General features: G+C 41.2%; 2 protein-coding genes across 2 annotated transcripts; both read right to left on the reverse strand.

Annotated features, from left to right (window-relative positions):
* LOC147404065 (uncharacterized) lies at positions 1-4,648 on the reverse strand. Its single transcript, XM_086439906.1, has 3 exons — positions 4,489-4,648; positions 3,352-3,585; positions 1-224 (listed from the first exon to the last, which is right to left on the reverse strand). Exons 1-3 carry the CDS (start codon positions 4,504-4,506, stop codon positions 177-179), a joined length of 300 nt encoding a protein of 99 aa, XP_086296032.1. The 5' UTR covers positions 4,507-4,648; the 3' UTR covers positions 1-176.
* Positions 4,649-9,043: 4,395 nt separating this feature from the next.
* On the reverse strand, positions 9,044-27,887 carry LOC147404066 (uncharacterized). Its single transcript, XM_086437653.1, has 14 exons — positions 27,083-27,887; positions 26,041-26,140; positions 25,453-25,969; positions 24,739-25,361; positions 24,201-24,653; positions 22,255-22,402; positions 21,831-22,059; positions 20,444-20,531; positions 19,707-20,343; positions 18,146-18,542; positions 14,703-17,012; positions 10,007-10,439; positions 9,829-9,923; positions 9,044-9,258 (listed from the first exon to the last, which is right to left on the reverse strand). The coding sequence occupies exons 1-12, from the start codon at positions 27,643-27,645 to the stop codon at positions 10,010-10,012; spliced, it is 6,495 nt and encodes a 2,164-aa protein (XP_086293779.1). The 5' UTR covers positions 27,646-27,887; the 3' UTR covers positions 9,044-9,258; positions 9,829-9,923; positions 10,007-10,009.
* Positions 27,888-27,905: the final 18 nt, after the last annotated feature.

Below are 27,905 nucleotides of genomic sequence, written 5' to 3' on the forward strand. Positions count from 1 at the left end.
TTTGGAGAAAAACAAAACAATATCATCCCTCTTTGTCTTTGATCGAATTATCAGATCGTAGGCTTTTTTACAAACATAAAAGAAAAGAAACGAAACAATAAATACACTAATAAATCTCCAGTTTGGTCATTATACATAATAAAAAAAAACATCAACTTGTGGTCCAATAAACCTCCTTAGGCTTTTATACAGCAGCTGAAATAGCTGAAAAATCTCTTCCTTCCCTGTATTAATCCCACAAACAAATTTTATAAATCTTGTCAGAAATCTAGTTTACTCAGAAACAAAATACAGTTAGGAACAGACCAGAGCTTTATAATACTCATTTTATTCAGTACTCTTCACTTATTTAACACTGTTGATCTTGTAAAGTTTCATTTAGAATCTTTTCTAAAGGCCTTTGGTCACATTAATTGTCCATTTCCAACCATAGTACAAAAAAAAGGCTTTTTTTGTTTTTTAAAGCGTGCTCAAAACACATAATGTACCTCTAACAATTAAATAAATAAAAAAAATTGTGTTTTTTTTTTATTATTTTAAATCCATTTTTTTACGTTTTAAACAAGGTCTTTTCTATTATTATTATTTTTTGTAAGCATAAATACTTTCTTTGTAGCCTTATGGTTGTTAGTGATTTTATTTTATTCATAAATGTTTTTTAATGTGGGATTTGATATATAATAGAATTTGGTGATTCATAAATGTACAAATATGGATTTGATGATAATATCTTGAGGTGATGATTTTTCATCATTTTTTCAATAGTGTATTATTTTGAACAAAAGATGTGTTGAGTAAACTTTTTTTTTTGGCATCATAACATGTATAATTATGTTTGAGAACATGATATATTGAAAACATAAAATAAATTAAAATAAATATTTTATGTATTATTAGATATATAAATTTTTCATAATTTTTAATGTTTAATCTTTTTTCCCCCCAAAATTTTTCCCTTATTATTTTAAACCCGTACTCTGACTTTGTGACTATGTTTCCAACCGCCTAAAATAACCAAATTAATTCATGTGATCCTAGCTGGCATGTTAACGACTCTGGTCTGTCCATGACAGCATAAACTGAAACCAAAACTAGGTGAGGCAGCTTAAAAGAGGGCACTGATGTGAAGCCCACATGATTCTACTGGGCCTCTACTTCGACACATAAAAAGGATGATCCATGTGCATGCCTTAGTGGGACAGCCAAAACAGCCCCCACAACATTTATATGCTCCCTACTCAAAACATGTAAAAAGTTCAAAGAGTGGTCCTGGGAGTGAAGAACATTTAAAATAAACAAATCTAATTAAAAAAATTAAATATATTCCAGTTACTTTTCTATATTCTCAGTTTATCACCTAAAGAAAATGAAATTACTTGAACAATATAAGGCTTAGACTGTGAAAGACTTTGGGTAAATATCTAACAATATAAGTTTTAGACTGTTCTCTTTGCTCAACCATATTTTCACCCAAGGCCTAAAGCTCACATTTTGGTCCAACGTGCATTTCTACTTTTAATTAGGTCTTCGGAAAATCTCGAGACCAGAAGAGTTTGGAAAGATCTTAGATAGTGAGTCAAACAGGGAGTTCTTCTGTTGTACCATAATCATTTACAAAGTCAATATCGACCACTTAGCTAAGTGGTAAGACTTTGGGAGGATGTTCCTAAAGGTCTTTAGGTTCAAACCCCTTCTTATACTAATATGTTAACTGTTAACCACTAACCCCCACCAAGCCAAAAATAAATGAAAAAAGCAAGTACAAAGTCACAAATCTTTACTATTATAATGAGAGGAGGAGTAGAAGTGGTTCGACACCAAAATTTGAGTGGCCATAAATGCCCCCACTTTTATATTTAAACTTAATACAATCAGGGTCACTTTGGTCAAAAACAAAGAAAATTGCAACCCACTACCTTACAATCTTGTTATGTAGTCTTCAAAAACCCTTTAATCAATATTTTATATTCAAACAAGCCCTTCTTAACATGTGTGTTTGCAAATGCCAACTTCTAGTTATATATAATACAAGATGTATATATTGGGTCAAGGAGTTCTAGAAAGGTCCTACAAAGGTTACAGAGTTATAAATCTTAGTAGAATTCTCTAAAAAGTTCCACTGCCAATTTTTGTTATATGGTTCGATCTAGGCCCTCCCCAAATCTTTAAGGGGTATTGGGGGAAGCTCCTCCTTTGAAATCATCACTCGGATAACTTAGAGGTGAGTAATACAAGTTAGCTTTCTAAACCGCTTGTACTCTCTTTGAGTGATCACTTGAGAGGTTAGTTGGGTGCCTGGGGGAGTTGAGGAAATTTCTAGGACTCATCTAAGAACTCTTTCTATCTTTTTGTATTCCTCTTTTTGGATTGGTCAACTTGGCCATCCCCTCTTGAATACAATCTTTTCATTCATATTATAAAAAAATTACTCATCTAATAAGACAGACTTGGCGTACAGGAGAACATCTCTAGTGCCACGCAGGTACTATGCTTGGACTTAGACGCGCTACATCCGAAACATTATGTATAAGTCACAACAACCTAGCTGAGCCCTGAAATTTTCCTGAGTTTTGATTTCTTGTTGTGAATTTGAGCATTATTTATCATGGGCCAGACATGGGTAAAAGACATTGTGTATGCCCCACAAAAACTATATTTAACTCAAAAACAGTTGAAAATCATGAATGGAGCCGGCATTGTCGTCCACCAAAAAAGGGCCAATGAGTCATGGTGACCATTGGCCCCTAAGTGGATGTCATATATATAATATCACCAGTAGATATTTTTTTAGAAAGCTACTATTGGCATCCAACCTTTTTTACTTATTACACCCCCAATTTCTTAAATTATTTATCACACCCAATTAAAAATTAAAACACACTCTTCAAACGATTACAAAGGTTTGGCTCAAATTATAATCTCAGCAGTTGTTTACAATAATGATTAGGGTTACTAAAATCCTAAACCAAAAAAAAATAGAAATCTAGCCAAAAAAATTGAGAGAGCTTCTATGGCTCCCCAACTTTTACTTATTCTCAACCATTCACTTTTTTCTTTATTTTTAATTGGGTGTAATAAGTAAAAGTTGGGGTGCCAATAGCAGCTCTCTATTTTTACAACCCAGTTGGTGCGTGGTGCCTTGCTTGGATTCCAAATGTGGGGAATAGCAGTTAATCCAATCTATGCATTTGGTAGGGATCCACAGATCACCACATCAACATGAGCCCATTTTAAATTGAAAGTGAACACGTAGTGGTAATGGACTTGTCCAGTAAATAATTGAGTTTAAGTTTTTTCTCACTCAAAACTAAATTAAACATCTAGATAGAGAACAGTGAGAGAGAGACTTACAGTTGGAGAGTGGTTGTTGTGATGAGGATGGTGACGTGGTACTGGGGGATCATCGTTACTACTGCATTGTGAAACGAACTCATCCTCGTTTCCCAGACTAGCTCTTGAGATGTCCCTCTTGTTCTGCTTTCTCATCTCTCTTATCTTTGAGAAATCCACAGAGTAATCTGGTAAGTTTCCATTTTGATGATCCCAGTCCCCAAATTGCGGCACAGACATCCAAGGCGCAATCTTCTGTAAATATCAAATGGACCCCTCAATTTCATGCTTAATTTCAGAAAACTCCATAGATCAATTCTCATCATTAAGAAATTTCCGGGTTTGTTTGGATGGCCAAAATAAGGAAGATTCCATTACCACACCAAGTTTTGAAAACAGCACCCCAATTCATATAAAACCACTAAAGAATGAGCACAGATATTGGGATGCTCTTAGTAATAGCTAGTGTGGCAATAGAAGCTCTTCAAAATAATTCCTCAAAAAGCTATCTTTCTGGTGTGGAAATCTAAATTGACCATCCAAACAAGTCCTTACAGTTGGGTACTCGATTACAATGGAAGACTATTGGATTTCTCTCAATCAAACCGTTCAAAAAAGAACTAATTTGACTGTCAAAAGGTAGAAAATTAATTTTGAATCATTCAGAAAAAAAGGGGAAAACAGGAACTTTGAACTTTTCGAATCCAAAGAGACCAAAGTAGAGAGAAAGAGACTTATAGGTCGATAAAAGCAAAGATCTTGAGCTGCTTTAACAGACTCTGAACCGATTTCCCATGATTTAAAGCGATTAATTCGTTAAAATCAAGCACGAAATAGAATAACCGAAATTTCGAACCTTATTGCCGATATAAGAACAAAAAATATGTTGACCTCACAGATTTAACGTCTTTTTTTTTTCTTTTTGTATTTAATGCATTAAATCTCCAATTCTTTCGACAAAGAAGGCATACGAGCATGAAATTTCGAAATTTTTACACAAAATGCAGAAAATCAAAATTGAAACCTCTCCAGTCGATTAAATAAGTGACTTTTGACGTATTTTACTCCTAAAAAATTATCAAAACATGGAAGAAAAATCAATTAAAAGCAGAATCCAAACGAAATTCAAAGAAGAGCAGAGAAAAAGGAGATGATCACCTCCTTGCGGTCCTCCATGGATTCAAATTCAAATCTTGGTAGAAAATTTCTAGGGTTTAGTGGAAGATAAACACGAAGAACGAGAGAGAGCAGAGAAAGCTCTGAACAATAACGCGAAACGACAGCTTATGACAGCAAGATCAGATTCGTGAAGCCGGACATCCTGTTATATAGACATGGAAATACCATAAACCTCCTTAGTCTTCAAATTACGAAACTACCACTGCCCACACGCACATTACACGGCTACACGCGTTAACGATTCTATCCTGAAGGGGTCTCTTTCGCTTTTAATAGTGCTTGCTGTTAAGCTGTGAACCAATAGCATGTTACCACGTGTCTTGTAAAACGTAGAATTATTGATCATAAAGTCGCGAGTAATAGTTGGATGGTGGAATTTCGCTCTTTATACGCGTGTCAGCATTTCATTTATTTATAAACTTAGCAGTTTGTTAACAGCAAATTCGGACTTCTATTAGTAATTTGTTAACAGACTCCTGTGAATAATTTACAAATTAGTTAGACCTCCTTAAATGATTGTCTTCTGTCGACTCACTGATAAGGGTTGGATCGGACCTTGAATTGATCCAATAAGTATCGGGTCAGATTTTTGTTGGATTGGGTTCTTACAAGATCTTAATATCATGATCCAACTCCAAGTGATAGCAATTGGTCCGGATTGGGATTGTATAGGATCAAACTTGATTTGATATACAAATTCTAAATAAATTTTAATAAAATATTTCTCACATTTTATCGGATTGGATTTGAACATTATTGATTGATTCATAATAGACCCAGTAGATTATCCAATCCAATCCTCTTATTAAATGAATGAAAGTTGTTTTCAGAAAACAAATTCAAAGTTATTAGCTTGTTATGAATTTCATTTCCATATGATCCATTGTCATATTTGTTGTTGCAATCTAATTGATTGTTAATTTGAGAATATTTTGGTGTTTTGATGGGAAAAAAAGTGTCAGATAATGAGTTCACCAACGTATTATTCTTTTTTATTTATTTATATATAAATAAAAGATTTTATTAAAATTGAAAGAGAAAGGTAACCAAGGTGGCCGCCACAAGATTACAAAATAAATAAATAAAGTAGTAGTAGAGTACAACATTCTCACACTTGATAGCCCACTTAAATAAAGAGTCGTGATAATCTAAAGTCCCCCTCTAACATACATCCCCATCATAGAATTGTAGATCATTTGCCTTAGGATACACAAGAAAAATATTTATAGTTTTATATATCCCGAGGCAAATGATTTGCGAATCTGTGATGGGGAAGTAGGGGGGCGTCAAGAAATCATTATTCTCAAATAAAAGATCCTAAAAAAATAGTTCATTTGAACTCCAAAAACTCTTTTGCCCGAATAAAAGATGAATCCTGGGATGAATATAAGAATTTCGTGCAAAAGATGTCCATTCCCTTCAAAGATGTTGCTATTTGATTCATAAGAAACATATCAAATTTCTTTCTAAATTTGGTTAAATACCATTGAAAAAGACCTTGACAAATGGATTTTTTTCTAAATAATCTTTGAATTTTAGACAATAATTTGATAATAATTCATTTAAAAATAAATTTGTCGAACTAAATAATAAAAGTGGTGAGCTTGACGTTAGTAATAGGAGTGTATATTGAATTGGGTCAAATTTAGAATCAAACCCGAACGGTTAAGATCCGTATACACATAAAGCTACTCATAAAGCTACAACGTGTTTTATCTTATATGGGCAAAAATGTTTGGAATGGACTGATTTTTTGTGAGGATGATCTCTATGGTGAGGAGATCATCCTTGCCAAAAATCAGCCCATTGTGAAACTTCTAGCCTCATGTTTACAAATTGAAAAATTTTAGACCGTCCAATTTTTGTAAATCACTTTTGATGGGGTTAGAAGTTTTGGAATGTAATGATTTTTTGTAAGGATGATCCCCTCACCACAGAGATCATTCTCATAAAAAATTAGCCCATTCCGAATCTTTTTAATCATATAAGACAAAAACATTGTAGTTTTATGAGTAGTTTTATGTGTCTACATAACCCCACCCACATTTATAATATAAATATTATGTTATATTTATTATTTATATTTAAAAAGTAAAAAAAGTAAAGACTCTCGGTTCTCTCTATCTGTTTGTTGATCTTAGTGTTGGACTATTAGTGTCGTATAAACCTCTCATGCCCTTCGAGCCACTAAATATTCAATGACCCTGTTGTTTGATTGAGAGACATAAGATGAAGTATAAAGTGTCATTCTTAGTCAATCCACCGGTTGAGGTGCGTTACATTTTAAAATACCATTGGAGCTGTCAAATATATATTTTTTTCCATCCACTAGTTGTGATTGGGATTCTGTGATACTACGATCCATTAACTTATGATATGATTTTATAGCAAAATCACTTAAGTTGTGTTTGATCTCATATTACACTTTGTATTTGAAATTGTTCAACTCAAGATTACTTTCAAGTTTGTATTTGAATACATAATTTGGTGTTCCGAGAATCAAACTGAACTAAGGTCCGTTTGAGTTGGTTCGATTCTAATTATTCCCCTAATCTAAACTGCATGCACCCTTGACAAGTAAGACCCACCCATTTTCATTTTTCGAGTTTTTTTTAATAAATACATAAAATAAAAAAATCAATTAAAAACTTGAGAGAAAGACTTGTCTAAATGATTTCAAAACAAAAGGATCATCCTTGATCAATTTTTATAAATTAAACAAAAAAAAAAATTGAAAAAAATCCTAATTTTTATATGGATTTTCAAAAGGTTTGAAAATGACCTCTTCTTCCTTCTTAAATCGGAAAGGAGTCTCCGAAACTCAATTGGAATGCCAAAAAGAATCATCCTTGATCGATTTTCATAAATAAAATAATGAAGAAAATTTTGAAAAAAATCCTAAATTTTACATGCAACTTCAAAAAATTTGAAAATGACCTATTCTTCCCTCTTAAATTGGAAAGGAGTCTTCGAAACTCAATTGAAATATCAAAAATCTTATTTGTTTGGACGAAAACAGTGAGATCGAATAGTTAGGACATTCAATCATGAGAAATGTGGTGAATGTGGGGATTCATGGACTAAATAGAAAATAAAATTTTACTTAATAAATTATTAAGAGAAACCCTAAATCTTGGAGACTAATTAGAAAGAAATTCCACCACCAAGGTCCTTTAAGTAATTTTTCCTAACCAAAAACCCATCTGTCATCCGGATCGATTCCACTCTTCTTAATGACCTGTTGAAAAGTGGCAATTCCTTTGCTTCTTTGACGACTAAAAGACAAATGGGCACCCATTATTCCCATTGCTTTCGGCGCCAGTTGGCTGACATCTGTGGGTAGATATGGAATTAAAAATGTGCACTTTAGTCCCTTTGCTTATTTTGATAAGATGTATTTTAGTGAAAAAAAGTACTTAAAAGTTAAAACAGGTTAGTTTGCTTATTCGAATAAATGTGGAAATTTTTTGCAAAAAATAGGAAAACTTTGGTGGAATAGTTTTTGGATATCTTCCTAAAATCCATGATCATCAACCTCCCTCAAAATCGTATCTTGTTCTTGGGATTTGAATGTTTTGAAAATAAAATTTTGAGAGTAAAGTGTGAAAATGTTACCATAACTCCTCAAAACAGAAACCCCCAAAATAAAAACTCCTTAAGAAAATATTACACTATTGTCATTTTCATACTCTTTAAAAAAATTCGGAACAAGACCCCTCAACTTTGCGTAACACAACAGAATACAAGACATTTACACAACACGACATTGTCCCTTGATTAACGTGTTATTGCTTAGCTTAATGAAAATCTCACCAAACTCCTCATTAATTATGTGAATGGCAATGTCACGCATGAGATCGTGCATTCTACAAGCTACTAGCCCAATATCGGAAAACTTTATTAATCAACTTGCAACATGCTCCTTTCAATGAGCTGAATGAGGTACCCATGTGCAACCTCTTCTAGTGTTTTCCGAGGTTGATCCTCTACAAAACCTTCAGCCACCTACGAACGGATCAATCTTGATGTTTTTATTTGATAATCTTCTGAAAACATACCACAGTACAAGTAACATTATTTTAGATGAGAAGGTAGATAATTGTAGCTTGTCAACAAGAAATTAATGTATCAAATATGGGATCAGCCCATAAATAAAAACCAATCAAACACCAATACACAGAGTATTACCACACCAAAGAGTTACATATGGAGAGAACTACATATGCTATAATTCAAGAATTACGAGAAGGATCCGTGGAATTGTGTACACCCATTATCAGTCTATATAACATAAGGTTCCGTTTTAGATACACTTACACAAATATCTCAAGAACAAAGAAGGAAATCTCATTCGCCTTAATGCCAGAATGAAACATGTGGTAGCATCAAAACCTTGCTAGTGCATCAGAGGAAATTTCTCTAACAATAGAACACAACACGTATAATCCACCATAAATTCACACAAACAGAGAATGTGAAGCACCAAAACCCTGTAGTTTAGAGGAAAAAAAAAGAAGGAAAGCTTTGAGTCATATTTAAAGAAATTCAACAACAATTTAAGGCACCAACCTGTTCAAAACTATGTTTAAGCACTTGGACTTCCAATCATATTTGTAGACAATTTAATGTCACCTTTCTTCTCATCTCCTTTAGAAAGCTATGATAGATTCTAAGAAGCATCTTTATGATCTCATTATCACTCACTACTTTGCTTTGCAAACCTTTTCTAATGCATCTTCTTTTCTTTATCTGAAATTGCGCATATCCATAAATAAATTAAAGCAGAGAAGCTAATATTACATAGGACCAATGCAAAATATACACATGAAAACAGACCTAATCGGTCCCAAACACCCACACATTATATCATGAAATCGGTCCCAAATAATAGCCTTCGGGGGCTATTGTACCCCGAACACTTTCCAAGGTTCAATTTTGTAATACAAGACAACAACTCAAAACAAGGACATCTAGAACTGCAATCATCATATTTTACCAGTTTTGATTCTTGTCGATTCTAATTTTCTAAAACTGATGCTTTAGAAAAAGAATCAGGATCATGTAAGATGTCCAATCCCTATAGAATAGGAATGGTGTGTCTATGCGTCATGTTTTTGTTGAAGTTTAAAACACGGTCCCTGAACAAGCCGTTTTCTACATGGCCACAACTGAATGTGTTTAGTCTCCAATTGAAACAGGTGCCACGTAGACACTGTATGTTGCTGTAGGAACAGAACACAATTCTAGATTGCGACTCTCAGAAAAAAACTAAAGTGAACCAAACTACTACAACTACCTTTGAACGGGGCATAATTGTACCTTTTGAATGAATCATTAGCGCTTGGAACCCATTGGGTTGGGTGCAATTGACAATTGTCCAGTGCCCAGGAAATGTTGTAAAAAATTTGAGCTTTCTGCAGAAAAAAAAAGGGGAAAGAATTCTTCATTACAGCAAAATAGATTCTAAACCCTACAAATATAGTGAAGAGAGGCTTACCAGTCAATTCTGGATTTCGATTAATTTTAATTCGTTGATGTTTTCGTGAGAAACCAATTCACCATCATTGGACCAATGCTGATTTACAACAATAGGAATGTGTTGGACCATCCAACGGTCCTCTCCTTCTTCTACTATTTCACCTTCACGATGGTGGTGGAGCAACCTCTTGATGAAGTCTTCCGGTATGTCCATTATTCTCAATTCATGAAGAGATTTGAGATACTGAAAGCCATTGGGAAACTTCTTCAACTTTGGGCAATCATGTATAATAAGTACTTGCAAGCATGGCATCATCCCCTCCTCTATCTCACTCAACTCCTCTAACTCAAGCAAATGCGTTATACCAAAATATTTTAGTTTTGGAAAATTTAATCGTCCCTCATTGCTGCTAGTGCCACCCAACCAATCTGCCTTCCCAAGTAAGCCTTGTCATTTAGTTGAAGTACCTCCAAATTGGGTAGTTGAGCCAAGGTGCTAACTGGGTCTTCCATTACATTGTTGATCGATTGTAAAGCTTGTTGTGTAAATGCAGAGATAGGGATTTAAGAGATGGACTTTGGTAAGTCGAATTCGTTCCATAGGGACAATGAAGATTCAAAGATTCATTCGGTTAGAAACCAAAACAAAGTTTTGAAACAGATTGATTTAAAAAATAGAATTGATTTGTTGCACAAATGAAATGAAAATTACTTGCAATTGAAATTAAAAATAGAAAATAAAGATTGAAGATAAAAGAAAGAGAGATTAGAGAAGTCAATCAAACCTTTGCAATTAATCCATAATGTAGATAAATTCTGAATATAACTCAATCCATGGAGCAAGTCATTGCTCATGGATCGGACGGTGGAATAATTAAATCCTTAAGAGCAATCAAAAGATATTCATGAAAACACTAGTATGATTGAGATTGCCCAACTTATCTTCTGATTTTTCACAGAGCATAGTCATTCTTGAACTTATCTAAGTAATGGCTATCTAAGTTGGATCAGAATTATAAGCTGGATTACCTTAATCAGAAGAGAATTTTTAGAATTAAAACATGTAAGCAAAACAAGAATTTTAAATCTACACTAGAGGGATTAATTTGCTATGGCTTCCTTAACTTCTCTAATGAGAATTTAGCCAATCATTGCAAGCATTGTAATTGAAGAAAAATAACAAAATAAAGGAGAAGATAAGTGAAGAAGAAGATGCACTTTAATCCTTCTTTAATAACTCCCAAAAGAACTACTAAAAGTATTGATGGATCACTCTTGATGTTCTCACTCCACTCAAGAACTCTCACAAAAGAAAAATTACAGAGAAAGAAATACCAAAAATTATGAAAGAAGAGAAGGAGAGAAGAGCCCCTTCCTTTGAAATCAACCTCCCAATTTATAATGTTCGTATTCGGGTAATCGGGGTGATTTGACGGATAATTCGATTCGAATGACTCAATCAGTTACAACCACCGAAGCTTCTATGAAAATCTCGAGGACAAATTCCTCGAAGTGATCGCGGCGCGGTGACGTGACGCTCAAATTCCTCGAGATTTTGCCGGATGCTTCCTCTTTGCTCGCATGTTGTAATAGTAAATATTACACCTTTTGTTGATTTTCGAATATACCCTTTTCACCTGAAATTAGTAACAAACTATTGTTAGCCACATTAATTTGGGATTTAATAAAATTTATTATTATTTTAAGGGAACTAGTACTTAAACTTTTGATAATTTTGGTGAAATTACGGTCCCAAAATGAAATTATTGGGACCTTATCAATTGTTTTCCATTAATAGACATATCCTAAGGCATTTAAGAGAACAAGTCCACTGCGGTAAGCGCCCTTCCTTCATAACACCATATAACAACAATTTCTTAAGATGGAGAGGAGGTGCTGACATGTTGGATTCCAAATCAAGGATGTCTTCGGCATTGGATGCACATATTGACAAAGAGCGAAGGTTTTGCATCTTCTCAACGGCATATCAAAGCTTTATGCAATATTCTTATTTGACTCTATAGAGAAATAATTTTCGGAGTTGGGTTAAGTAACAAAGTTGGCTTACTAAGTCTTCATCAGCAGACACTCTCCCTAGTGTTTGCAGGTTATTTGAGATGTTAATGATTCTTCCAAATGTGGAAATTGTCACGTGAACACCTAGATGCCAACTTGAGAGAAGATGCCTCAATTGTGGAAGCATTTGCAAACTCTCCACCTTTGTATCACGAACATCTAAAGTTTGTAAGTTGTATAACTTACGCAATGAAGATGGAATTTTATTCACCCGTGTTTCCCTCACACTTAAATAGCGCAAGTAAATCAAGTGAACCACATTGCTTGGCAAATGTTGGATGTTAGTTCCTGACAAATCTGACACCCGCAACCATTTGATGCTCTTGAATACCATTTGAAGCGAAGTCAATGGCAAAAACTTGTCAACAGAAAATGTTATAAAGGAGCGAGTTTTTATACAAAATGCGTTTGAATTTATTTCATGCCCCAACATTTCTGCCAAAATTTGAAATACCTCTTTAGAAATGCCACGTGTAATCCAATGGAGAGGTTTCCTTCAAAATGTTAAAGCGGGCTGCCCTCTCCCTCTCCCGCTTCAAAGTTTTTTCCCATCCAATCTGCCTCCCATGTAAGTGTCCTTGCATAGTTCAAGCATCTACAGATTAGGAAGTTTGCACAAAAATTTATATATAATCTGGGTCAGGCTAATTGATGAGTGGGTAGTTAACTTGATTTACAATGTTGGCTAATTGGGGCCAAGCCAGCTCAAAATCCAATCAAGTCGACTTGAATCTAACGACTTTTAAAACTAATATTTGAAACCATAGCAACCAAATTCGGATTCACTAGCTATTCCGTAGGGGTTCAACTTCAACTCTGTTAATTTGTAAAAATTTGGGAATATTTCAAAGAAAAAATAGGGAAAATTTTGATATATATAACATGAATTTTTTTTTTTTTTTTTTGGGTGTTCTTACCAAAACCAATCATCTTCAACCTCCCTAAAAACCTTACCTTGTTCTACATACTAGAATGTCGAAAAAAGTTAAATTTGATGGTGAAGGGTAAAAATGTACTAATATTTGATGATTAAATTATAAATCGTTGTGTAATTCATTGATTCACCAATTTAATTGACTAGTCCCTTATTTGGGGAATTTTTGCAAATGTTTTGAAAGTTTTGGAGAGTTTTGTGACTGTTTGAAACCAGTGTTGTTTAGCCTAATGACTCATTCATTGACTTAATTATTGATAAAAAGATGCAATATGGTAGATGGCTGATGACTCATTAATGGAATTAATTATTGATCCAAGAAAGTAATCTATCAAATGTGTGATCTACCCATAAATAAAAACTAATCAAGCACCAATACACAGAGTATTACCACCCCTGAGAGTTTCAAAGAGTTTCATATGGAGAGAACTAGAAGGATCTGTGGAATTGTGTACACACATTATCAGTCTACATAACATAAGGTTCTGTTTTAGATACACTTACACAAACGTCTCAAAAACAAAGACGGCAAATCGTATTCACCTTAATGCCAGAATGAAATATGTGGTAGCATCCCTTAATGATTGGAGCTTCAGAGGAAATTTCTCTAACTATAGAACACGATATGTATAATCCACCATAAATTCACACAAACAGAGAATGTGAAGCACCAAAACCCTGTAATTTAGAGGGGAAAAAAAGAAAGAAAGAAAGCTTTGAGAACACAATTATGTCATATTTAAAGAAATTCAACAACAATTTAAGGAACCAACCTGATCAAGACTATGCTTAGGCACTTGGACTTCCAATCATATTTGTGGACAGTTTAATGTCCCCTTTCTTCTTATCTCCTTTAGAAAGCTACTACGGTACATCCTAAGAAGCATCTTTAGGACCCCGTTATCACTCGCTACTTTGCTTTGCAAACCTTTGCTAATGCATCTTCTCATGAAAGCTTGCAACAAAATATTTACATTCTAAGATTCTTGAAATTTTGAATTTTGTCAATACAATTCAACCAAATTTAAGCACCTCAGACATTGCAAAATATACACATGACAACAGTTCTAATCAGCCATGCATTATGTCTTCGAATCGGCCCCAAACACCAACACATTATATCGTGAAATTAGTCCAAAATAATAGTCTTTGGGGCTATTGTACCCCGAACAGTTTCCAAGATTCAATTATATAATGTGACAACCCCCAAAAAAAATTGACATTTCATTTCATTAAAAATAGCACTCAGAGATTTGATTTTTATTATGTCAAGTAAATCATGGAAGCAATTCCACAAAAACTAATTGGGCTGACCCACTCAATAATGCCGAAACCAGATTCATCATGTCACCAAGATTACCCAATTACCTTAAATCCCCATTCATATAAAACTAGATTTTCATTTGTATTCAAATCTCAGATCCACAATTCTGGATCTTAGAAAAATTGGGGTTTTAAATTTTGAAAATTAAAGTGAACAAAACTACTACAATTGACTTTGAATGATTATATATAATTGTACCTTTTGAACGAATCCTTAGTGTAATTGACAACTTCCTTGTGCCCAAGAAGTGTTGTAAAAAATTTGAGCTTTCTGCTAACACCATATAATGTGTTGGTGTTTGGGGCCGAGTATATATAGTGAACTCTACAAGCATATATAGTGAAGAGAGAAACTTACCAGTCAATTTTGGATTTCAATTACTTTCGGTTGATGAATTCCCGAGAGAAGAATTCTCCATCTGACCAATACCGATTTGAAACAGTAGGAATGTGTTGGATCATCCAATAGTCCTCTCCTTCTCCTTCTCCTTCTTCTACTATTTCTCCTTCACGATATCGATGGTGGTGGCGCAATCTCTTGATGAAGTCCTCTGGCATGTGTCGTATTCTGAAATCACGGAGGGATTTGAGATATTGAAAGCCATGGGGAAGCTTCTTCAACTTCGGGCAATCATGTATAATAAGTGTTTGCAAGCATGGCATCATCCCCTCCTCTATTTCACTCAACTCCTCCAGCTCAAGACAATGATGTATACTCAAAACTTTTAGTTTTGGAAAATTTAATAGTTCCTCATTGCTGCTACTACCACCCCAACCAATCTTCCTTCCCATGTAAGCCTTCCTAAATGCTTGAAGTACCTCCAAATTGGGTAGTTGTGCCAAGGTGCTAAATGGATCTTCCCTTAATCTGTTAAATTTTAATGTACATTTCCTGAGGCATGTCAAAGAACGTGTCCACTGCGGTAAGTGCCCTTCCTTCGTAATCCCATATAATCGCAATTTCTCAAGATGGAGGGGAGGTGTTGACATATTGGTTTCCAAATCAAGGATTGCTTTGGCATTGATTATTGACAAAGAGCGAAGATGTTGCATCTTCTCAATAGCAGCACAAAGATTTATGCTATGTTCTCCTCTGACTTTACGGATATATAATTTCCGGAGCTGGGTTAAGTAACAAAGTTGGCTTACTAAGTCGTCATTAGTGGTCACCCTCCCTAGTGTTTGCAGGTTATTTGAGATGTAATTGGTTCTTTCAAATGGAGACAATGTCACATGGACATTTTGACTCCCAGTCAAGAGAAGATGCCTCAATTGTGGAAACATTTGCAAACTCTTCACCTTTGTAGCCCGCACATCTAAAGTTTGTAAGTTGAATAACTTACACAATGAAGATGGAATTTCACTGACGCATGTCCCCCTCACACTTAAATAGCGCAAATGAATCAACTGAACCACACTACTTGGCAAAATTTCGATGTTTGATCCCGTCATATCTAACACTCGCAATGATTTTAAGCATGATACCATTTCAAGTGACGGCAACAGGAAAAATTGGTCAGCAGAAAATGTTAGAAAGGAGCGGGTTTTTATATTTACTGTGTTTGATGGAATGCTAACTGAAGTGCTCTGAATTGATACACGACGTTGTCCCTCGATTGTGTTATTGCTTTGCTTGATGAAAATATCACCAAAATCTTCCTTCTTAATTGCGTGAATGGCAATGTCACGCATGAGATCATGCATTCGACAAGCTACTAGCCCAACATTTTGATACTTGTTATCAGCTTGCAACATGTTCCTATCAATGAGCTGAATGATGTACCCACGTGCAACCTCCTCTAGTGTTTTCCGAGGGTGATCTTCGACAAAACCTTCAGCCACCCACAAACGGATCAATCTTGATGTCTTGATTCGATAATCTTCCGGAAACATACCACAGTACAAGAAACAATATTTTAGACGAGAAGGTAAATAATTGTAGCTTGTTAACAAGACTCGACTTAATCTTTCAAGATCTTGATTATTACTTAGTTCCCAATCAAGATTCCCTAGTACGTCATTCCATTCTAATTCATTTGTGTCTCGCTTTGACATGAGACCACCAATAACAACAATTGCTAGTGGTAATCCCCCACACCTTTTTACCATTTCCTTTCCGATTTGCTCCAAATGTTTTGGACAATAACCCATTAGAGATTCATTCTTGAATGCTTTCTTGCAAAAGAGACTCCAAGCCAATTCATTGGATAATGGCTTAACTTGGTGAACATAGCAAGTTTCTCCTGCAGGAGAAGCTACATGCATATTGCGGGTGGTGAAGATGACCCTGCTCCCACTTTCACGTGGTAATGCATATTTAACCCCTTCCCAAGCATTAACATCCCAAATATCATCAAGAACGAGGACATACCTTTTCCCTTCCAAATAGCTGTATATTGTTTCAAGCAACTTATTCAGTGCCATCACCTCCACATTAACAGGAATTGGCTCCTGCCTACTTTCGTAAAATCCTTGGAGCATTTGTTTCAGCATATCTTTAACTTGGAAGTCTTGGGACACATAGACCCAAGCATTACATTGAAATTTCTCTCCCAATATGTTCTTGTTAACTTTCTTGACTATAGTGGTTTTTCCGGATCCACCCATACCAACAACTGAAATTATTGATCGTCGATGCGCCTCTTCTCTCTTTAACAGCCACTCTTGTATCTTCGTCACATCTTTATCGATCCTGTGGGGGAAAATTCTTGAGCACGGACACGTGGCTCGATCAGGGGCCAAGATTAATGACTCGAGATCGGGGCTCGGTTTATTAATCCCGACGAATGCATGTATTCGAAGCTCGGAACTGTGCCATCAGCTCGCAGGTCGGTATGAGGGGTCTGACAGATAAGCCTGCAATACCAGTTCTAACCACCCACGTCACGTCAGACCAAACCTGATTTTCTCAGAAGCAATAGGGCAGTTGCAACAACCCCTGCAGCTGACATGTCAGAGAGTCATGTCAGAGAGTAGGCTAACTACCCCAGGTCACCTCAAGGGATGACACGGAAAACGATCAGGTTGAACGCCTATATAAGGGAGAAAACTACGAGTAAAAAAGGTTCGAATTCTTCTTCTCAAAAGCACATTACACTGATCAATTTGGCTAACTTGATCGTCGGAGTGGGCTGTTTTGCAGGTCCCCCGAGCTTAAAGAGAAGGAAAGTGTAGTGCCATTTCGTGCATCTACAATTTGGCGCCGTCCGTGGGAAACTTACAAGGAGAAAAACGACCAATATGGGAAGAGCTAGGGGCGAAAATCGTGGAGAGCCATCAAATCCACTACCAGCAGACTCGCCCCCAAATGCGCCGGATCCAATGCTAGCAATGTACAACTTACTCGCAGAGATGAGGGAGGAAATGCGCAGGGGGTTGGAGAAACAAAATGATGAGATAGTGAAAATCAGAGAGGAAAACGAAGAGCTCAGGCAAAGGTTAGGCGAGCGTGCGGAGACCGAGGAGGGCCCAGGGGCAGAGCAGAGCAGCGACCACCCTGTTCGAACGGCAAGAACGGAGGTAGATTGGACTGAAGATTCAGCAGCAGTAAAAACGCAGCAGGGAAGCTCCGAAGTTAAAGAAACCATGACGAGGAAGGAAGTGGAGGAGATGCTCAAAAGGAGGGATGAGGAGCTCGCGCGAGGAAAGGATCCCGCGCAAAAGGTACGGAACGCGATTCGGGAACTCAAGGGGACACCATTCTCGCAGGCGATAATGAAGTCAGAACCACCCAGGTCGTTCCACATGCCAAAGTTTGAAACTTACGATGGGACGCGAGATCCCATGGACCATATACTGCACTACAGAAGTCAAATGGTGCTGTACCAAAATGATGATCCGTTGCTCTGCAAGCTGTTTCCGTCAACCTTGAGGCTCGGGGCCATGATGTGGTTCCAGGCCTTACCAGCTGGGTCCATCACGAACTTTTCCGAGCTGGAAGAAGCGTTCGTTGGGCAGTTCGTGCACCTGCGAAGGAAGAAGGTCGGAGTTAACACTCTATTTAACCTTCGACAGGAGCCCGGGGAGAGTATTAGGTCGTTCGTAACCCGTTTTCGAACGAGAGCCCTGGACGTAGAGGGCATGGACGAGGCCACAGCATGCGCGGCGTGCATCGCTGCGGTGATCCCGGGAACACGGTTGCATGAGTCCTTGATCAAGTCTGATCCTACTCGTCTAGAGGATTTGTATGCGAAGGTGGAAAAATACATCCTGGTGGAAGAATCTGTGAAGGGCAGAAGAAGAAGCACCCAGACAGTGGCTAACAGCGAAGGAGGAGTGGACGCTTCAAAGGTACCGACCCACCCCGGAGTGGAAGGAAGTAAGAAAAGGCGGAGAGATTCGAACGAGCAGTCGTGGTGGAAAAGAGGCCGGGTGTATACCCCGCTCAACGAAAAACTATCCGTGATACTGAGGCGCATAAGGGGGGAGCCCGACTTCGTTCAGCCGCCACGGGGGTATAAGGGGAAACCCGGAAAACCATTCTGCGAGTATCATGAGGCTGAGGATCACCCTACTGAGGACTGCTACAGGCTGCGCCATATCATCCAGGATATGATCGACGCTGGGAAGCTCAAAGGTTATGTTTCCACGGGAGGAAGGAGAAGTGGGGAGACTACCGAGAGAGCTGAGCGAAAGCCCGAGCAAAGAAGGCCGGCTAAAGGAGGGCGTCGAGAGACGGAAGAGCGCAGGATAATTCATACCATCACAGGATTATTGGGGGCCGAAGTGCCGTCTAGGCGTGACATTCGGGAGAAGGTAAAAAAGATCCGACATATGGTCGGGGTTAACAGTGTGGCGTCAGGAGTACGGGTGGTTGGAACGACAAACCACGGAGCAGATCCCCGGGCAATCGTTTTCACAGAGAGTGACCTAAGGGGGACGGCAGGGCCCCATCAGGACGCGTTAGTAATCGCGCTTCCAGTGGGAAACGTCGAGCTCCGAAGAATACTCGTGGATTCGGGGAGCGCGGTGGACATTCTCTTCCTGAGCGCGGCTAAGAGAATGGGGGTTTCAGAAAGTTTGGAGCCAACGCCGACCCTCGTCTATGGGTTCAACGGCGCCGCCAGCAGCTCGATAGGAGAAATCACGCTCCCGATCTCAGCAGGGTCTAAAGTGGTAATGACAAGATTTGTGGTAATAGATGCAGACTCGGCTTATAACGCGATCTTGGGCCGGAGATGGATACACGAGATGAAAGCAGTCCCGTCGACCTATCATCAAGTCATCCGTTTCCCAGGTAAGGAAGGAATAATGGAAATCAGGGGAGATCAGGAGATGGCGCAGAGGTGTTTTCACTTGGCTTTGAAGCAGGACCGAGGCTCTGAGGCCGTCCCACCGAAGAAGAGAAAGGTGAATCCAACTGTTAATGAATCTTCGTAGCAATTACAGAAGCAGCCGCTGCCCGAGCAGCGAGTAACAGTTGAGGAAGTCGAAGCCGTGGATCTCGAGGGCGATGGAGGACAGATAGTTAGTGTTGGTACCACGATGTTGGAGGAGGAGAGGGCAGCAATACTCCAACTTCTGAGGGCAAACAAGGATGTATTCGCATGGTCATTGGAGGACATGCCAGGGATAGACCCGTCGGTGGCATGCCATCGACTAAATGTTGATGAAAGTTTCCGACCTATTAGGCAGAAGCCACGGAGGCTGTCGCCGCGCCTCAGGCAGGGGGTGAATGAGGAAATCGAAAAGCTTTTAAAGGCCGGGTTTATCAGGGAGGTAGAGTACCCGGAATGGATAGCAAACATAGTAGCAGTGCCGAAGAAGGATGGAAGGGTGAGAGTGTGCATCGACTTCACGAACCTGAATAAGGCATGCCCAAAGGATAGCTTCCCGCTACCAAGGATTGATAGGTTGGTCGACGCCACGGCTGGACATGAGAGAATGTCGTTTATGGACGGATATTCGGGGTATAACCAGATCCCCTTAGCAGTGGAAGACCAGGAACGGACATCGTTCATCACCGAGCAAGGGCTGTTCTGTTTTAAAGTTATGCCGTTCGGTCTTAGAAATGCCGGGGCAACCTACCAGAGACTTGTGACAAAAATGTTCGAAGGATTGATCGGGAAGACTGTGGAGGTGTATATCGACGATCTGTTGGTAAAAAGCAAGAGAGCGGGAGACCATCTGGCGGACCTCAAGCAAACATTTGATCGGCTGAGGAGTTTCAAAATGAAGTTGAATCCGAAGAAGTGTGTCTTCGCCGTTTCCTCTGGGAAATTCCTCGGGCACATTATCACCAGGAGAGGTATCGAGGCAAACCCAGACCAGATCCGGGCATTGGTAGAAATGCCGAGCCCCGTTAATCAAAAGCAGTGCAGAAGTTGGCGGGGAGAATAGCTGCGCTAAACAGGTTTATCTCCAGGGTGTCCGATCGATGCCGCCCGCTCTTCATGTTATTACAGAAGGAGAAGAATTTTGCATGGAGTACGGAGTGCGAGGTAGCCTTTAGCGACCTTAAAAAGGTATTTGGGGCAGCCACCGATCCTTAGCTCTCCGGAAGATGGAGAGGAGCTGGGGATTTATCTGGCGACCAGTCCATCATCGGTAAGCTCAGTTCTCTTTAAAGTTGAAATGGGACGGGAATATCCTATTTATTATGTCAGCAAGACATTGGGCATATCGGAGGTTAAGTACACCAGGACGGAGAAAATGGGATTGTCACTCGTTTACTCGGCGCACAAACTCAGGCCTTACTTCCTTTCCCACCGCATCCGAGTTGTGACGGACACCCCGCTGAAAGAGATGATGCACAGATCCGAAAAGTCAAGGAGGATGGCGAGGTGGGCTGTAATCCTCGGAGAGTACGACTTACAGTTTGAATCCCGGACGGCGATAAAAGGGCAGGTGTTGGCAGATTTCCTTGCGGACTTCCCGGTAGAGGATCCGAACTGGGTAGAGTTGGAGAACGAGGATGAAGGGACGGAAGAAGTAGAGCTGTGGGACAAGCAGGCAGGATGGAGAATTTTTGTCGATGGGTCGTCAAACTACTCGGGCTCGGGGGTTGGGATAGTAATTGTAACACCGAGCAACGATAGACTGGAAAAAGTAATTAAACTTGGGTACGGGGCATCAAATAACGAAGCAGAGTACGAGGCCGTCATCCACGGGCTAAGAATGGCGAGCGAATTGAAAATCGGCCGGGTAAAATTATGCACCGACTCTCAACTTATAGCCAATCAATGCAACGGGAAATTTGAAGCAAAGGATGAACGCATGGCGAGATACCTGATCTCAGTTAAACGAGAAATTGAGAAGTTCGACCAAGTGGAAATATGCCAGATTCCCAGGGATGAGAACAGGCATGCGGATTCGTTGGCTTACATTGCCTCAATGCTAGGGGAGACGGAGGGACGGTCTTTACCTGTGGAGTACCTGCCTAAAGCAAGTATCGAATATGTGGAAAGGGAGTGCTCGCAGGTCGATAGAACGTCGGGGTGGATAGAAGAATTTACTCAGTATCTGCGTTCAAAGGTGCTGCCAGAAGACAGAGGGGAGGCCAGAAAGTTACTTCGGCAGGTCAGCAAGTACACTCTCGTTGGGGAGGAGTTGTATAGAATGTCCTTCGGGGGGCCACTTCTTAAGTGCCTTACTAAGGAAGAGTCCGAGCTCATAATGGCGGAAATCCACGAGGGAATCTGTGGCAATCATTCGGGAGGACGGTCGCTCGCCAATAAGGTTATCACCCAGGGCTACTTCTGGCCAAGGATGCAGGAAGACTGTAAGAGGTATGTGAGGACCTGTGGTCAATGCCAAAAACATGCCCCCATGCATCTGCAGCCAGCCAGTGAACTCCACCCTATGAAATCACCCTGGCCGTTCTCGATATGGGGAATGGACATCGTGGGACCTCTGCCTCGGGGAAAGGGGGGCAAGCTATTTATCCTGGTGGCCACGGACTATTTTACTAAATGGGTGGAAGCTGTTCCCCTTACACGGATCCGGGAGGAAGAAGTTATCAAATTCACGTGGGAGCACATCATAACGCGGTTCGGGATCCCTTATGCACTGATCTCGGACAATGGGACTCAGTTCAAGGGCAACCGCGTACAATCGTACTTCAAGGAATACGGAATCCGTTCTCTGCAATCATCGCCAAGATATCCACAGGGAAACGGCCAAGCTGAAGCATCAAACAAGACAATCCTCGCAAACTTGAAAAAGAAGCTGGAGGAACACAAGGGAAGGTGGGTAGACGAGCTACATAGTGTCTTATGGGCATACCGGACCACGGCAAGAAGGGCGACAGGTTTCGCTCCGTTCGCACTAGCCTATGGAACAGAAGCTGTCATTCCTACCGAGATACAGATTCCTACAACAAGGACGCTGGTGGCCGAGACAGAATTCAACGACGAAATGGTGGCTCGGAATTTGGACTGGTTGGATGAGACGCGGGAAAGGGTCGTAGAGAGGTTGGCGCGGTACCAACAGGTGTTGAAGAGATCTTATGACCGGAAGGTACGTTGCAGGGAGTTCAAAGTCGGGGATATGGTGTTACGAAAGGTATTTCCTAATACCAAGGAAATTAATAGTGGGAAGCTCAGCTGCAACTGGGAAGGACCGTATATTGTGCGAAAAATCGGGGAAAATGGCGCTTACTACTTGGAGACTCCGACCGGTGATGAAATTCAATCACCATGGAATGTATTCAATTTAAAGAAATACTATCAATAAAGTCATCTTTGTGCAACAGCCCTGCGGTCTAAGGAAAAGCCTCGGCCCCTCCATAGGAGCCGAGCCCAACCGAGGGGTTGGTCTGGAGGAAAAGCCTTGGTCCCACCACGGGGACCAAGCCCAACTGGGGAGTTGGTCTAAGAAAAAGCCTCGGCCCCTCCATAGGAGCCGAGCCCAACCGAGGGGTTGGTCTGGAGGAAAAGCCTTGGTCCCACCACGGGGACCAAGCCCAACTGGGGAGTTGGTCTAAGGAAAAGCCTCGGCCCCTCCATAGGAGCCGAGCCCAACCGAGGGGTTGGTCTGGAGGAAAAGCCTTGGTCCCACCACGGGGACCAAGCCCAACTGGGGAGTTGGTCTAAGGAAAAGCCTCGGCCCCTCCATAGGAGCCGAGCCCAACCGAGGGGTTGGTCTGGAGGAAAAGCCTTGGTCCCACCACGGGGACCAAGCCCAACTGGGGAGTTGGTCTAAGGAAAAGCCTCGGCCCCTCCATAGGAGCCGAGCCCAACCGAGGGGTTGGTCTGGAGGAAAAGCCTTGGTCCCACCACGGGGACCAAGCCCAACTGGGGAGTTGGTCTAAGGAAAAGCCTCGGCCCCTCCATAGGAGCCGAGCCCAACCGAGGGGTTGGTCTGGAGGAAAAGCCTTGGTCCCACCACGGGGACCAAGCCCAACTGGGGAGTTGGTCTAAGGAAAAGCCTCGGCCCCTCCATAGGAGCCGAGCCCAACCGAGGGGTTGGTCTGGAGAAAAGCCTTGGTCCCACCACGGGGACCAAGCCCAACTGGGGAGTTGGTCTAAGGAAAAGCCTCGGCCCCTCCATAGGAGCCGAGCCCAACTAGGGAGTCGGTTTGATGGAAAAGCTTTAGCTCCAATACGGGAGCCAAGATAAGCTATGGAGTCTAGTTCGGAATCGGAGCTCCGGTTCTTTGCTGGCATCAAATCCACGGAAAAATCCTATGGTCGGACCTAAGGAGCTAGGTATAGGTAATTATTTCACTTATTTCTTAAGCAAAAGACCTCAATATGGTAAATAGAGGAAAGAATGCAGAACAGCAAAGGACACAAAAATTTCAGAAAAATATCTATTCATATATACGCTCGTTGATTACATACGGGATCAAAAAATTGTGCTACAAAAAGAAAGAAAAAAAAAAAAAAAAAAAAATCGATCAAGCATCCGCGGCAGGAGTGGCTTCGGCTTCATCAGGGACTTGTTCCTCGGTCGTAATAGGCTGATCTTCGATAGGTGGCTCGGGGGCAGCGACAGTTTCAACTTCAGGAATCACCTCTGGCCTCTTCGCAGCAGCCTCGGCTTTCCTTAGTTTCGCTTTCAGCCTGTTGTATGCCGCCTCCCAGGCCTCCTCCGAGGAATCCAGTTGCGCTTGGAGGGAGTTGAGCTGGTCTTGAAGAGCTCTCTCTTGCTCCGCCTCCTTTGCCTTCACTAGCTCCTCCAGCGACGAAATCTTCCCCTCCGCCAGAGCCAGCTTGTCTTTATTCTGCTCCAGCTTGGATAGTGCGCTATCCAAGCTTTTTTGGAGTTTTTGGGAGCTGGCCGCAGCCATATCCCTCTCAGCTTGGAGCTGAGACATGCGACCCTCCGCGGATTTAAGGTCCTGCGCGGAGGTGTCGCCAGCCTCAACGAGTTTGGCCACGGCGTGTTGGACCTGGAAGAAAAGAAGAGCAAAGCGTTAGAAAGATACAAGCGCAGCGGGATAGCACCAAAACAGAAACAAAAAGTAGAAAACTTACCAAGGCCAAAGCTCGGAATGCCTCATTCGAAAATTTTGCCGAGTCTCCGACAAAACTACGACGCACCTTCTCCACATCCCGCGGAAGCGCGGACGCGTCGAAGATCGCCCTGGCAACGGCCGGATCAGATAGGGCAGAATCCTTATCCGATACCGGCCTACCCCTAACTGATGGTCGTACCACCCAGGGGGTAGGAAGAGGCTGATCCTCCCTTCGGGCAGATCCAGCCGAGGACGCGTGCGATGGTTCGGCTGGATGAGCTGCTTCGTCAGCGGCGGGAGGCGGAGGTAGTTGCAGCACCGGCGCTGGTGCTGGGGACCTAGAAGGATGAGGCCCCCTCCTCAGCCTCTTGAGAAGAGGCCGGTGATCCTCTTCTTCCTCTTCTTCTTCAAAAGCAAAGCCACCCACCCTCGGGGTCTCGGTCGGTAGGGTGGGCGCGACTTCCGCAGCCTCGTCCTCGGAATCGGATCGCAGGACTGGTGGAGGACGCTTGGACTGGAGTGCCATGGATGAAGGGCGAAGCGCTGGTGGCAGGAGCTCGGTAACGTGAATGAAAAGGTCGGGGTTTGATAACAAATGCGTTATCACCACCGATTCCTCAGAGAACTTGTCCTTGCTAGGACCTGCGAACATGACGGAGAAAAGTTAGCCTCAGGAGCCTAGCAAATACAGACTATAACGAAAACTGGATAATAAGAACAGAGTAAGACTCACCATGAGGGTTGAAGGAATGGTGCGTCAAGGGAGGGAGCTCGTCCCCGGGAGCGCTCTCCCACTGCCCGGACAACTGAATAGGGAATAAGAACCATTCCTTATCCGAGTCGGGAAGCTCGATCAAGGACGGCTTCCCTCTCCTCTTGGAAAGATAGAAGAAACCCGGTCTACTCGGGCACTTTTTAAGGGCAAACTGGGCCCTAATGTCCGCTAGGCCGAGTTGCAGGCCTTCTTCCAGCCTCTCATTCATTAGCTCGAAAGCATGAATGAGACGGAAGAAGTTCCCGCTCATCTGGCCCGGAGCCCTCCTGAAGAAGTTCAGGACCTCTCGAGTTAGCCTGCTAAGGGGAACTCGGAGGCCTGCCTTCAGCTGCCCCCAGTATACCACCGAGGTACCTGGGGGGCATTCACGCTGGACAAAGGTCTCGTCCACATAGGACAGACGCACGGCCCTAGGGACACCAAAAGTATCCCGAACAGCATCCAGTGGAGGGCGAACAGGGGAATAGGTTTTCCCCTTGGCCATTTAAAAGAGAAAAGGTGAGGGGGAAGGGGCAGAGGAGAGAGGATGGGCCTTGACCGGATTACCTCTACAAGAAAAGTTGGTAACTCCTGGAATCCGAACAACGATCGGCAGAATGGCACGGCGATGGCGCAGCGGAGGCACGAGCAGGAACGTCCGAAAAGACTGAAGGATTGCGAGAGAACAATCGGGCAGAATAACGGCAAAGTAGATGAGAGTGAAAATGAGAATGAGAAATGGATGGGATATTTATAGGCCTGAGAAGCCTTGAGATGCGTTATCAAAATCAACGGCTGGGGCCTTTTAAGCTCATAATGATGAGGTATTAAATGCTGAGAAACCCAATACGACCGTTCGCCCCACTGCACGCGAATCGAGCCATTCCCCGGGCGCCACGTGTACACCACGCAATAATTGCGCCGTTTAAACCAGCAGACGGGGCGCGAACTGCGAGAAGAGCCCAACCGACCGCCGCCCTCGAGAAGTGAGAATGATCTCTTTATTCGCCGTAAAGATATCATTAATCTTAGCTGAGATCCAATGAGAGGCATCCACGTGTCAATTTTTGTTATTAATATTCCCGAGTACCCGATCATTCTGACCGAGCCCTCGGGAGGGGGTATTGTGGGGGAAAATTCTTGAGCACGGACACGTGGCTCGATCAGGGGCCAAGATTAATGACTCGAGATCGGGGCTCGGTTTATTAATCCCGACGAATGCATGTATTCGAAGCTCGGAACTGTGCCATCAGCTCGCAGGTCGGTATGAGGGGTCTGACAGATAAGCCTGCAATACCAGTTCTAACCACCCACGTCACGTCAGACCAAACCTGATTTTCTCAGAAGCAATAGGGCAGTTGCAACAACCCCTGCAGCTGACATGTCAGAGAGTCATGTCAGAGAGTAGGCTAACTACCCCAGGTCACCTCAAGGGATGACACGGAAAACGATCAGGTTGAACGCCTATATAAGGGAGAAAACTACGAGTAAAAAAGGTTCGAATTCTTCTTCTCAAAAGCACATTACACTGATCAATTTGGCTAACTTGATCGTCGGAGTGGGCTGTTTTGCAGGTCCCCCGAGCTTAAAGAGAAGGAAAGTGTAGTGCCATTTCGTGCATCTACAGATCCCAACGATATCATCTTCTTCGACAAAAGGAATAGAAACACCGTGATCTCCTCCACTTGTTTCTTCATCGTCTTCGAGGCTTGGGCCAGTTCCTTCTTTTCGAAGGCCGTATCGCAGCCTTCTTGTAGAGATGTCATCAACCTCCTTCCTGATGATTTCTATCTGAGAATGAAATTGATGACGAGTTCCCATTTGCTTGAAGAAAGTATGCACATAACCAATGCAATACTTGATATCTAGACAACCAGTCGATTCTCCTGACTCAATGAGAGAACTTTCCATCATAAATTGGAACTCCTCGATAACATCTTCAATTTTGTAGGCTTCATCTCTCACTTGTGCCACCCACTGATTCACCACCTCATCTCTCACTCTTCTCGTCTCTGCATCCCTTAGGACCGCCTTCGTCGTAGAAAATTCATCGCAGATGAACTTAATGTCATTGCCGATTCCTCGTTGGATTCGCCATTCTGTGAGACCTTCTTCAATCGCCAAATCTTTTAATTTGGTGATAACAGTCTTCACTAAAGCTTCTACTGCCATTTTCTAATTCTATTTGTGGATTCAAACACAGCACAAATCACTCCAACAATACTTTGCTGATCAGCAATGTTGTTGAGGCAACTCTCTTCACCTTTAAAAAGTCAACCCCTTGTTAAGCAAAATAAAATGATTAAAAAAACGTCTTTCAAATTTCATTGGTGAGAATATCATCTTGGTCATTAAGTGATCATAATCGTTTAAAAAAATAATATTAGTAATTTAATTTGCGTGTTTGAAGAATCCTTGGCCGGTACTGCCGA

The sequence above is a fragment of the Akebia trifoliata genome, chromosome 4, assembly GCF_017979445.1.
Source record: "Akebia trifoliata isolate Shusen 1 chromosome 4, ASM1797944v1, whole genome shotgun sequence".
NCBI classification, from domain to species: Eukaryota; Viridiplantae; Streptophyta; class Magnoliopsida; order Ranunculales; family Lardizabalaceae; genus Akebia; species Akebia trifoliata.

Excerpts from the sequence above, each read along its gene's own strand:
- LOC147404065 (XM_086439906.1), bottom strand. Across the intron at positions 225-3,351 it reads ACAACAACCACTCTCCAACT|GGAAGGAAGAGATTTTTCAG; the intron begins GTAAGTCTCTCT and ends GGATTAATACAG.
- LOC147404066 (XM_086437653.1), bottom strand. The coding sequence starts at position 27,645 with ATGGCAGTAGAAGCTTTAGTGAAGACTGTTATCACCAAATTAAAAGAT. Across the intron at positions 24,654-24,738 it reads CATTCCGAGCTTTGGCCTTG|GTCCAACACGCCGTGGCCAA; the intron begins GTAAGTTTTCTA and ends CTTTTCTTCCAG. Across the intron at positions 10,440-14,702 it reads CGGGAATTCATCAACCGAAA|ACAAGGCTTACTTGGGAAGG; the intron begins GTAATTGAAATC and ends TTCAACTAAATG.